Source organism: Hyperolius riggenbachi, chromosome 2 (assembly GCF_040937935.1).
Source record: "Hyperolius riggenbachi isolate aHypRig1 chromosome 2, aHypRig1.pri, whole genome shotgun sequence".
NCBI lineage: Eukaryota > Metazoa > Chordata > Amphibia > Anura > Hyperoliidae > Hyperolius > Hyperolius riggenbachi.
Window position 1 is genome coordinate 28768765 of NC_090647.1, and position 13623 is coordinate 28782387.

Consider the following 13623-nt stretch of genomic DNA (forward strand, 5'->3'; position numbering starts at 1 on the left):
GTCTAGTAATTACTATTATAAACGAAATTACTTTCATTTTCAAAATTAAAATGTATTTCTTTTTATAGCTAACAAGTAATTACGAAATTCGCGAAATTACGAAGAAATGCGAAATTACGTTATGGTTTAACGTGAAATTACGGGATAGTTGTACGTGAAATTACTTTATGAACGAAACGTGAAATTACGCGTTGAAAATTACGCTTACGGTATTATCAATTACGATTTTAATGGCAATTACGCTACCAGAATTTCGCGCCGTAATAGCAAATTTCCCATGCGTAATTATAGTAACACGAAATTTCAAAAATTTCGGCTCAACCCTACTCTCAGCGCTTCCCTCCTGCAATTGTTGGTGGCAGCGGCGGCGGCAGGCTGAATACAGTACCTCCTTCTCGTCAGAGGTCTTCCGATCACTAAGTGCTTCATGTAACTTCCTGTGTAAACAATATGTATATGTTATACCCTCTTGTCTTGTATCAACTGTTTGTATTGTATACTTTGTTTTGTTATACCCTGTATGCTATTGTACAGCACTGCGGAAGATGATGGAGATATATAAATCAATAATAATAATAATGTATAACTTTTATATGTTTCTCAGGACACGTTCTAGAGGGAGTTTTATCCTCGTTGAACTTCAGAAGCACACAATTACGAAAAATGAATGCTTAAAAAACTCATTTAATTTAAGAAGACAAGATCATCATGTCAAATATTTCCAATTCCAGCACTAGCTTTCTTCTCATTGGCCTTTTAGAGATGGAAAACCTCAAATATTTATATTCTGTGGTGTGCTTAGCGATATATGTTTTCATTATGTTTTTGAGCCTCACCCTCGTCTATACAGTGTTTACCGAACCCTCTCTTCATAAGCCTATGTACATTCTTATTTCTAACCTGGTCCTCAATGGTATCTTTGGGAGCTCTTCACTCTATCCCAAGCTAATCATTGACTTACTCAGCTCATCGAACAGCATTTCTCGTGAAGGATGCCTCACCCAAGCCTTCTGCATCTTGTCTTTTGCTTATTGCGAAATTTGCACCTTCACTCTTATGGCCTATGATCGATATTTGGCTGTGTGCCAGCCCCTGCATTATGTCAAACTCATGACCAACAAGAAAGTCTTGTGTCTCACCGCTGGATATCTGGTCTTTGTGTTCACGGTCGTCCTGGTCGCCGTGTTGCTATCTGCACGTCTTCCTGTGTGTGGCACCTACATCAAGAACATTTTCTGCGATAACATATCATTTTTTGTACTGTCTTGTGTAGACTCCACGGTGAACAACCTTTACGGAGCCATTGTGACAACAAGCTTTTTGACTGTAACCTTAACAGCGACCCTTTCCTCCTACTTGAGGATATTCCTAATTTGTGTTAAGCTTTCTAAAGAGGCTCGTCAGAAAGCCCTCCACACTTTGATGACTCATTTAGTGAATTTCTCAGTTTTTTTGTTGGGGTTTTTCTTTATTTTTATTCGGTTCAGGTTGGGTAAAGTCGACATCCCTCTGGTTTCTCACATTCTTTTTTCTATTCCCTGCCTAATCTTCCCACCTATCCTTAACCCGCTAATATTTGGGATAAGGACCAAAGCTTTAAAGAGCAAGCTAATTCATCACTTCCAAAAAATAAAGTAGCGGAAATTGTGGCAATTCTGTGCAACAAATGGAAATGTAACAGGTATTTTTGTTAGACCCTCTGCTCAAAATATTATTAAGGATCCAAGTTTTCCTGAGGAGGAGTAATCTTGTATAGTTAGTAATGATGACCATAATCTGCTAATAATAAATTAATTATTAATTTTCATAATTACAATTTGGACATTTAACTGATTTTGTGTAATTTTTGTGTATTTTTTGTATTTTGTGGGCCGAATTTAGAGGCTAATATCTAAGCCCCCATACATGCTATAATCACCAAAATTGCTACGCATGTTAAGAAGAAGGGTGGGAACAAGACAAAAAATAATACTTTTCCAAAAGACCTTTTTGAAAAAATCCATGTTAAAGATGCAAAGGAAAAATATTTTTTTAAACTTAAAAAAATGGCAGTTTAAAAACCATTTTTCCTTTGCATTTTAAAGGATACCCGAGGTGACATGGGACATGATGAGATAGACGTGTATGTACAGTGCCGAACTCATGAATAACTATACTGTGTTCCTTTTTTTTTCTTACTCTGCCTGAAGGGTTTAAAAATCAGATATGTAAGTGACAGTTCCTGTCTGAGACATGACTGGGTCAGACTACAGTGATAAGGAATTACATAATACACTTTCCTAGCAGAAAATGGCTTCTCAGAGCAGGAAAGAGATAAAAAGGGTCAATGGTTCATAGATGTTAGCTCTGGCATACTTTAATGAATGTGTCATTGAGCAGAAACAATAAAACAGCAAAAAACTTAAAAAGTAGATTTAAATATAAAATACAACTGTGGGATATTAAAAAAAAAAGGCATTTCAAGGAGAAGGAGGATAAATGCAATTGTTTATCTCCCAAGTTTATTTTCACCTCAGGCGTCCATTAACCATTTCAGCCCACGAGAAATTTTCATCTTAGACAACAGAGCAATTTTCACCTCCCATTCACTTGCCAATAATATCATTTTTTTTTTTTCATTAAACATTTTATTTGGGTAATTTTTGGTGTGGGAAATAAACAACAATGTAAATGAAATAATGTTGGTTTATTGTATTAAAAAAATGTATTAAAATGTATTATTGTATTAAAAAATGTATGTAGATGTACTTTTACAATTTGGCCACAAAATAGCCTTAGTGAGATTTTTTTCTTCTTAGTCCTGGAAGCGTACTGATCACTTCCAGGAAGCATATAGAGGATGGGAAACTTTTTTTATGTCAGAAAGACCGCACCCTCTGATGAGAAGCCGTCAGTTTTTCTGCCGGGGACTTAGATCCAGGGGTGCTCGGATACCCCTTTTCAAAATCCGAATTGATTCGGATCCGGATACCCAGATATCCGGATCGGATATCCACATCTGAATGTTCTGCTATCCGCGCTCATGCGGATATCCGAACGCACTATCCGCGGATATCCGACCTATTCGGATATCCACATAGACAACCGGAAGTGGCCTCTAAATTGCTTTTAAAAAGTTTTTTAGAGTAAATGATGCATGTATCATCATGTTTTATTAAAGAGAAACACTGATTATGTGGGGATTTAAAATACACACACAAAAAAAGGCTGTCAATTAATATCAGGACTAGGTTCCAGACAGCGGTCGTGCAGCCCACATTGTGTCCAAAGTCCAACTGCACAACTGGGACATCACAGTTTTCAGCCCAGACACCTCCAAAAAATGACACCGCATGTAACGATTGGTGTCAGCAAGAACAGATTTTCTGATTATTGGTGATCTGCAGTATCACCAATAATACAGATACTATACCTGATTATGTGGTGATCTGCAGAATCACCAATAATGCGAGTATAGCGAGACACAGGACAACCAGATGTAAGGATAGGTGTTTGGTGCAACAGTAATACAGATAGAGATACCAACTCCCCCAGAGAAGCTGGTAAAGGGAGATATCTCTATAGAACACAGGGATCAGCACTCCAGCAAGCTGGAGATGCAGATCAACTAAGAATCAGTTCACCCGAGGAGCGGGTGGTGCACAGTAAGACAACATATACTGATCACCCGTGGAGCGGGTGATTCAGACTGTACTGCAGCAGGTGATCTCCTGAGGGGCAGGAGATCAAGACTGTACTGCAACTCCTAATCACCTGAGGAGCAGGTGATTAAGACTGTACTGCAGCTACTGGTCACCTGAGGAGCAGGTGATTAAGACTGTACTGCAACTACTGGTCACCTGAGGAGCAGGTGATTAAGCTGTACAGAGCATCCCTCACCAGAGACTAGGCTCACTGGTGAGGGCAGAAGAGTCAGACAAGCAGATTTGGCAACAAACGGACAGATACAGTACAGAAGGCTTAAATCAGAGTAGTGTTCAGGCTGAGTCGGCAACAGGATCAGATAGGCAGAAGCACAGAATCAGTAAGCAGAAGAGTAGTCAAGGCTAGCAGAAGGTCATAACAAATAATACAATTCAATCAGTGCTTTAGCTATCAGCAGAATCTGACTAAGGGCCCTTTTCCACTAGCAGTCGCTAGCATTCGCGCTGAACGCTAGCGATTGCTGAATCGCAATTCTGCCGTTTTCCCGACGTTTGCGGCCGCAATTTTGCTATGCTATGCACTGCATAGCAAAATCGCGGCAAAAGTCGCTCCGCGGCGCGATAGCGATCAAGTAAAAAACGAATCGCGGTAGTGGAAATGACCTACCGCGATGCCTATGTTAAAAAGCAAACCGTAGCGTTTGTAAAATCGCTAGCGGTTTGCGGTTTTGCGATTCAGCTAGCGCAAACGCGCTAGTGGAAAAGGGCCCTAAGTGTGGATCCCCAGCTCCAGCTGGTTCTAGCACACTTTTGGATCTGACTAAGGTCTGAGTGCTAACACGTAGCATTCGCAACAGCAGACGAGGAGCTACTAACAGGCAGGTCCTATATATACTGAAAGCAACCCACAGCGCCACCCCAGTCACTCAACCAATCAGGAGCACTGCTGGAGTCAGCTGACCGGCCAATCAGCTGACTCCCCTTCTATTCGCATAAAGGTCCTGTCGCCTGGCGCGCACGCGCGTAGCCCTCAGTCTATGTGCAACTGACGGACCAGGCAAAACTCCACCATGTAACTGCGCGGCGAAGGACGCCGGCTGAGACGCGGAGACAGCCGCCATGCCTCTCACCGCTGCGGCGGCATCTCCGCTATCTATTACACCGCGATTGTGTTTTGGGTAAAATATAGGTGGTGATATCAGCAGCAGTGGCCTGTGGCACGGTGGCGGTGGGAGCCAGCGCTAGCTTGCTTCAGCCTCTTAAACTCCTCATGCTCAACAACATGGTTTTTGGCCAGATGGGTGATGAAGCTGGAGGTGCCATACTTGTAGGGGTCACAACCTCTGCTCATCTGTAGTTTGCACACATTGCATATGGCAAACTTGCTGTCCAATGAGGGCAGAGTGAAAAACCGCCAGATTGGGGAGGTGAAGAATCCCCTGCGGCCTGAATGGGATGTTGCTGCTTTTCTCCCTGTGGCGGTTGGGGGTTGAGTGGTGCGGCTGGTGGTATCGGCAGAAGGGTGTGGGTCCCGCATTCCACGGACACTGCAATGCTGATCCTCCGTGCCAAACCCACCGATGCATCCTCCTCCTCAGAGTCAGAGCTGACATCCCCATCCGGTGGATGGTAGTCACGGTCCTTCATCTCATCATCAACATCATACCCTCCCTCCTCAAAACCCAGAATATCCTCCTCAAACTCCTTGCGGCTAACAGCCCTGAGTTTGATCGTGGCGCCTGGAGCGAAAAGCTCGCTGACTGAGGGTAGGCTGCCCGCTGGGGTTGACACTGACGCGGCAGACCTTCTGAGGGTGGCCGCAATGTTGCTCCCTGTCCTCTTGCCCTTGCTGCACCTCCCCCGGCTGCCGGTGCCAGCAGACATAGTACAACTTATATGTGATGATGTCACCAGATGATGTGGGGTACTTGTACTTTAATAAAATCAGGCTTGAACTTTAAAGGGAAGGTCCAAGCAAAAAAAAAAATTGAGATTCACTTACCTGGGGCTTCTACCAGCCCCATGCAGCCATCCTGTGCCCTCGTAGTCACTCACTGCTGCTCCAGTCCCCCGCTGGCAGCTTTCTGACCTCGGAGGTCAGGGCGGAATTGCGTACATTTTTACACATTCCCGCTAGTGCAGGAACATTAACACATACATTTTTACGCGTTAGTGGTGAAACGCGTAAAGTTTTGTTCCTGCACTAGCTGGAATGCGTAAAAATGTATGCAATGTGTCCCTGACCTCCGAGGTCAGAAAGCTGCCAGCGGGGGACTGGAGCAGCAGTAAGTGACTACAAGGGCACAGGATGGCTACATGGGGCTGGTAGAAGCCCCAGGTAAGTGAATCTCATTTTTTTTTTTTGCTTGGACCTTCCCTTTAAAGCAAATCAGCACGGAGTGACAGACCGCAGAGTAGAGAATAGTGCACACTAGGGGCTTGATTCACAAAGCGGTGCAAACACTTTGCACGCCTGTGAAAACCCCTTTATCACGCCTAAACTCAGTTTAGGCATGATAAGAAGAAACTCGCGCGAATTTTCCGCGCGCAACCGCGCACGCGCGCGCGCAGCGGCCCCCGCTTCGCGCGAAGCTCCAATTAAGCCCTATGGGACTTTGCGCGCGCACGTACGCGCGTACGCGCGTACGCGCGGAAACTTCGCGCGAGTTAGAGCACAAAGCAGTGATAACTTTGCTGGTGCAAAGGTTATCACGCCTAAAGTCTTTTAGGCGTGATAACTGAGTTATCACCGCTTTGTGAATCGAGCCCTATCTGTCTAACTGTCACACTGACACTGCTCAGCACAGCAGCACTGCAGTAATCTGTAGTAAGCTAACACAGTACTACTCTAACAACTAACTGCAGTACTAACTATACAATAACACACTAATCCTATTCCCTAACTTATACTGGCCTGCGCAGCACACACAGACACAGGACCTAACAAGCAGGCTGCTACAGCACAGGAATCAATGAAATCAAACAATTACAAGCTAGCTAGCTAATAAAAACAATAGAACAATACTGTAGTGAATGTGTTTAGCACTGAAAAGCTTTAGGTTTATCACTGTATACAGCAGGTATGTCAAACTGGTCCTACGAGGGCCGAGTTCCTCACACATTTTTGATACAGCTCAAAAGAATTGATGGGTCTGAATCAGGAAGGATGTGGTCCATCAGGTAGAACACATTCCTTTCTTTCTAAGTCCATCCTAAACACTGGCATGGATCTGGCCCTCCAGGCCTGGAGTTCGACACATGTGGTATACAGGCTAGCACTTGCTAGGCCAGGCCCACCAGCACTGGAGCATGTCTCTCAGTGAGCATTCAGCAAGCCAGGACGATCTGTCTCATCATGGCAGCCCTCCGTATTATACAGGGGGGCTAGCCAGTGTTCCTTTCTGTGATTGGGTGCCAGGGTTTAGGCTGGGAGCCCTCTGATTGGCTCAATGAGGTCAGGTGGGGCTGGCCAGGGTTCCCCTCTGTGATTGGTTGCTAGGGCTTCTGCTGGGACCCCTCTGATTGGCTGCAGGACATCATCACCTTAGCTACAGTATTTCGGATCCGGATATCCGCAATATCCACGGATATCCGCGTTATGTGGCCAAATATCCGCAGACAGCTACCTGGATTTCTAGAGAAATCCGGAATCTGGAATCCGATTCGGATAGCGTAAAAAAGTTTGGATATCCGGGTTACCCGGATATTCGGAATCCGGATGAGCAACCCTGCTTAGATCAATGAATGGGAACCATGTTCCCATTCATTGATCTCTGTGCTACCAGGGGGTGGCACCTGAGCGCGCGGGCGCGCGCCGAAGCGCTCATCAGCACAGCAGCAGCCGCCTGGATGTGAGGATCACATCCAGGCGGCATAAATGGTTAAAATCGATTTACTCAAAAACTGATAGGTCTCTTTGATACTTTGATAAATTTGCCCACTATTCTCCTTAACATACGTAGCAATGTTGGTGATGATAGCAAGTATGGGGGCTTTGCTGGTAACCACTAATGTTGGCACGAAATTACTCAAAAATTATGTGAAATTTTGAAATTATGTTCCTGATTATGCTTACAAACAAAATAAATTACGATTTTACCCAAAATTTTGCATTACAATTTTGCATCGTAAATGCACTGCAAAACTGCAACGATGCAAAATGTGTGCTCATTACTAATAGTTAGAGACTCATATCCTGGGGTGGTAGGTCACTTATTACTTTTAATCTACCAAAAAAGAAACATGTTCCACAGCCAGCCACTTGCTACCTGGCTGAAGCCTGTAAACATTTGCACCTCTGTAATCTCACAGAGGCCCTTCTTGGTGGATGACTGTCTGCTTACATCAGTAGGGAGGGTCTACTTCATGACAGATGGTCAATCTAAAGGTCCGTACACACGCCGGACTGGAGGCAACGACGGGTCCGTCATCACCTCCCGCTGGGTGGGCGTTCCAACGACAGTCCGGCGTGTGTACGCACTGTTGGCGGACTGATACGGCTGTTTCTGAGCGATCCGACGGGCGGATCGCTCAGAAACAGCCGTATCAGTCCGCCGACAGTGCGTACACACGCCGGACTGTCGTTGGAACGCCCACCCAGCGGGAGGTGACGACGGACCCGTTGTTGCCTCCCTCCAGTCCGGTGTGTGTACGGACCTTTATGCTAATGCTAATCTGATGCTAATGATTCTAGCTTGGGGGCAAATGTAATGCAAATTTAAAGCAGTTTGGAAATTCAGTCAAGCAAATGCGCTTTCTGATTATTCTGACTCATCCCTATCCAATCTGCAAAATTATTTGCACTAATGTGCATACAGGACAGCATTATTAGCATATTTTAACTATCTTTGTATTTCACAGACCCCTGCCTTTGCCTGCACATGGAAGTTCAGAGTCATACAAGACACAAGATAGGTGGCAGAGGAACATTTGGTGTTTTGTAGGACTGAAAGGGGTCAGGGCCGGGCCAAGGCAGATGCAAGAGAGGCTCCAGCCTCAGGGCGCAGTGTAGGAGGGGGCGCAGGGTGGGGCAGAGGCTAGAGAGGCTCCAGCCTCAGGGCGCAGTGTAGGAGGGGGCGCACAACTCACTCAGCTGTCATTCCCGTATTGTGTTTGAAGTTGAGAGAAACAAGAAAAGGAGATACATGGCAGTGACTGCAAGCCAGATAACTATAGATTAAGGTGTTGGGGGCCCTGGGGAGCCTCTTACTCTAAAAGCAATCAGTGTGTGACGGCTGGGGTGGGAGGGATGGAGGGGTGCACTTTGGCGTCTCAGCCTTGGGTGCTGGAGGACCTTGTCCCGGCTCTGAAAGGGGTTCTTCACAGTAACGGTGGTTAAAGTATGGAATATTTTACCATAGCAAGCAGTTATGGAAAATTCTATATCTGCATTTAAAGGAGACTTTGATGTCCAGTGGACATCCACAGCTATAATTACTCAGTAATTCCTAATAAAGTGGATCCAGGGATTTTATCTGACTGCCACCAGGAGTTGGGAAGGATTTTATTCCATTTAAAATTGACTTGGTCCAAGCCTTGTAAGGGTTTTCTCCATCCCCGGATTAACTGGAATGTGTGAGAGTGCCAAACAATGGCACACGGTGGAGTAGTGGACAGCAGTCTCGTCTTGCAGTGCTGGGTCCCTGGTTTGCATCCCAATCAGTGCCTTTTCTGCTCAGAGTTTGTATTTTCTCCCCATGTAAAACATCAGTAAAGTACACACTAATGGCACAATATATGGGGGTATGGGAAGGATCGCAACTGTCTGCCCCGAGGGTACAATTACAACTATGTGGCTTCCAATTAGTCCTAGAGATGAAAGAGCCAGTAAGTGGGCCTCCTGTTACGACAAGGTCCAAATAGCCTATCTCAACAGGGCTCACTTACATGTGAAAGAAAGATTCAAATTGAGGACATCAACAAACCTCGAAGCCTCATCGAGCGTGACATCCCAGATGACCAATAGGTTGTCAATATACCTGCCATACCACACAACCTTGCTCAAAAAAATATTGTCGAGGCAGTAATGTAACTATCAGTGCTGCTCAGATACCATTTTTCACTATCTGGACTTAATTAGGATCCGGATACCCAGATTCTCTCTCTCTCTCTCTCTCTCTCTCTCTCTCCCTCTCTCTCTTTCTCTTTCCGAAAATGTTCGGGTTATCTGGGTAGTTCGGATATCCGGATGAGCACCACTGGTAACTATGTAAGTAATGCTGTATTGATAGCTCCGGGACACGGGTCAGGTATTTACAAAATGACAGGTGTGGCCACTCCTACTAATGATATTTGAAAACTATTCTGATTTGTTCTTTTCCTGGCCCATCGGAGAGAGGACCATTTGTATTGACTTTTGAATTCTTAAAAACCTCATCTTACTGAAAAAGTGTAAAACGTTTAATGATGGACATTTTTTATTCTGGGAAAACATCATTTCATCATTGAGATGAGCGAGTCATGGTGGTCATGTAAAGGAGACCACCAGTGATGAAGGATAATGCTGATATTCTTCTCACATTCACTTTCCCAAAAATATTGTCAAATTTGACTTTTGAGCGAAAATGCCATCAAAAAATCATTTTATAATAAGTGTGTGATTTTTTTTATTTTACCATTTTTTATGAACTTTCGTGCTAAAAATAAACACATTTTTGTACAGTATAAATATTTGTAAATAATACAGATTTTTCATGTTTTTTGCAACTTTTCGCTTCGGAAAGAAACATTTGTTTTCCTTTGACCATATCGTGAGAACATAATGGGCTTGATTCACAAAGCGGTGCTAACTGTTAGCACGCCTGTGAAAACCCCCTTAGCACGTCTAAACCAGCTTTTCGCGCGCAAAACTTTATGCGCGTAAAACTTTACGCGCCCACTGCACAGAGCGCAGGGCGCTCTGCGTGAGGTGCCCATTAAAGCCTATGGGACTTAGCGCGCATAAGACTTTGCGCACGTAAAACTTTGCGCGCGCAAAGTTAGCGCGCGATCTGATTGAGAAATCCGGTGCTGACCTACTTAGCACCCTGGTTAGCACGTCTAAAGACTTTAGACGTGGTAAGTAGGTGAGCACCGCTTTGTGAATCAAGCCCAATGTGTTTTCGCTAAAATTTTCTCAGAATTAAAAATAGAATTTTTTAATGCGAAAAATGACTTTGGGGGGAATTTGGCAAGCGCACGTTGGAGACCACACTGACGGGTTTCTGATCATGTTCCATGTGCCACGGCTGTGAGCTACAGCTCAGCCTCAGAGAGATGGCCAGCAATAAATAGCATGGTTGTTAAGCTACATTCCTGAAAACTGAGGCATGTACTAGAGAAACATAAGTTTACTTCCCAAAGAAGGGAAGAGGTTTTACAATGCCCATTATATTCTTGGGTCTTTTACCTGCATGGTTATGATAGGGCTTCTGTCATAAAGTTAGCTGCTCGTGCTCTGCACTTGTGACTAATATCACACTTTTTGGATAAATCCAAGGAAAACTGGTGGGCGGGAGTCATATGACACATGGCGGTTGATTCACAAAGCTTTCTTATTTTTTTACCTTTGCTGTAAGGAGAACTAATGCATGAGATAAACAAATAAGGAGAGATAACTCGGGACATAAAAAGATAAGGAGAGATAAATCATGGGTTAAGTCAAATAAAGAAAGATAAACCAGTTAAGTCACTTAACCTCCTTGGCGGTAATCCCGAGCTGAGCTCAGGCTATGCCACGCAGGAGGATTGCTCAGGCCCCGCTGGGCCGATTTACATATTTTTTTGTTGTTGCATGCAGCTAGCACTTTGCTAGCTGCGTGAACTCAAAGCTCACCGCCGCTCACCACCGATTCGCTGCCGCTTGCCGCGTTAGAGGGTGCCCCCCCCCGAGACCCCTGCGTAGCCTGGCCAATCAGTGCCAGGCAGAGCTGAGGGGTGGATCGGGACTCCCTTTGACGTCACTACGTCGATGACGTCGGTGACGTCATTGCGCCCGTCGCCATGGCGATGGGGGAAGCCCTAATGGAAATCCTGTTTAGAACGGGATTTCCTGATGGGCCTGATCGCCGGAGGCGATCGGAGGGGGCGGGGGGATGCAGCTGCTCAGCGGCTATCATGTAGCTAGCGCTAGGCTAGCTACATGATTTAAAAAAAAAATTAAAAAATAGTGCTGCGCTGCCCCCCTGGCGAATTAATTGTAGCGCCAGGGGGGTTAAAGGATGTCCAAGGTGACTCTGGGAGCGAGAACACAGCATCAGAGGGCCTCCATCCTGTGCAGGCATGTGAAAAGCCATGAAAGCTGTGCAGGCGCTGTGGCGATTGCAGACTTCTGCTTGCGGGTCAAGGCTGCCAACCCAGGGGAGGGTCTGGGCCCAGTCTGGACACTTTTGCAAGCTCTTGGAGGAAAACAGGGAAAAGGTGAATTCAGACCATGTCCCAGGAGGTTTATGCATCTAAATAGGCAATTACTGTTTTTTTTAAGGGGTTAAAGAGAGTCTGAAGCGAGAATAAATCTCGCTTCAGACCTCATAGATAGCAGGGGCATGTGTGCCCCTGCTAAACCGCCGCTATCCCGCGGCTTAACGGGGGTCCCTTCACCCCCAAATCCCCTCTGTACAGCCAGTAAATCCACAAAGTCTCACCAGCACACCACCAGTTGCAGCACACCTTTTATTGTGCCATTATCCACAGAATTCCAACAATCGTTTCGGGGGCCACGCAGGGTCCCCTTTATCAAGGCATGTGGTTACATTACACATAACAGACAGTTACTCTATATAGACTCTTAATCCCCAATACCCCACCCAGACAAAGTGACCTCAAATGACATCATGATCATTAGCATAGGTAAACACATCATCGTTCTGCTCATTGTAATTGTTTATGGGTCTATTTTCAAACTATATACATTGCTTATACCATCTTGAGTGCACACCGTGCGACTCTCACTCAAACTTACCGCCTCAGATGCCTCCAGATCGTCCCCGGTGTACTTCAATGCCAATAAGAGAGGATTTCAAATCCTAATGCCCTCCCCTCCATCCGTTACTCCATGACCCTCGTCTCCCTCGGACAAGAGTGTCCGAGTTCAGTCCCGTCAGTCCGAGCGCTGATGGGCGCGGCTTCCGCTCTGCTCTATTGCCCAATTGGTTGAGCTTCCCCTGTGGGCGCGAGCGCTGATGGGCGCGGCTTCCGCTCTGCTCTATTGCCCAATTGGTGGAGCTTCCCCTGTGGGCGTGAGAAAATGCTAATGCGACCTCTATGCCGCATGTGTTAGCCTTTTCAATGGCGCTCCACGCTACGTGAAGTCGGAGCTGTTGGGGGCGTGTCACAGATGCCCTGCTCCCCGTCCTATCACTGCCTGGTCGATTCACGTGGTTAATCCCACGTGTTGTAAACAATCCCCAAACGCGTTCATTTCTCATGAGGCTTCAAAGTTGCCGGCTGATCCAGTGGCGTAGCTAAGTAACTGTGGGCCCCGATGCAAGTTTTACAATGGGGCCCCCCAAGCACTCTATACAGAACAACTGATACGCCGCACCAAAACCTGCCAATGGCAACTACAGTGTCAGAGGTGCAGGAAGGGGATGGGGAACAGTTTGTTAATGATTACCACTATTCAAATTATCTATAGAGGTGATTATTATGAGCACAGGACCAATAGAGAGCTAATACTGTAGTTGAGGGAGGGCCCTTCAGGGCCCCTCTGGCCCAAGGGCCCCGATGCGGTCGCTACCTCTGCACCCCCTATTGCTACGCCCCTGGGCTGATCACATGAATATACGTTCACTGCCGCATGGTCTGTCCACAGGACTAGATCCTATATAATGGTGGATACAGGGTAACGTTCCCCCATGTCCACTCCATTCGGGCCATGTATTAATTTTGAGAGGGGAGTGCATTAACAAATTTAAGCTGTAGAAAACACAGCAATGTAAAGCATGTCACTCACCACCCAACAGTCCAGGGGCACCAGATGACGCAAGCTCACATCAGGTCG

General features: G+C 45.8%; 1 protein-coding gene across 1 annotated transcript; it reads left to right on the plus strand.

The window, feature by feature from the left end:
• The first annotated feature begins 708 nt into the window (after positions 1–708).
• On the plus strand, positions 709–1638 carry LOC137544720 (olfactory receptor 4C6-like). Its single transcript, XM_068265813.1, has one exon. It carries the CDS (start codon positions 709–711, stop codon positions 1636–1638), a length of 930 nt encoding a protein of 309 aa, XP_068121914.1.
• Positions 1639–13623: the final 11985 nt, after the last annotated feature.

Excerpts from the sequence above, each read along its gene's own strand:
- LOC137544720 (XM_068265813.1), top strand. The coding sequence starts at position 709 with ATGTCAAATATTTCCAATTCCAGCACTAGCTTTCTTCTCATTGGCCTT.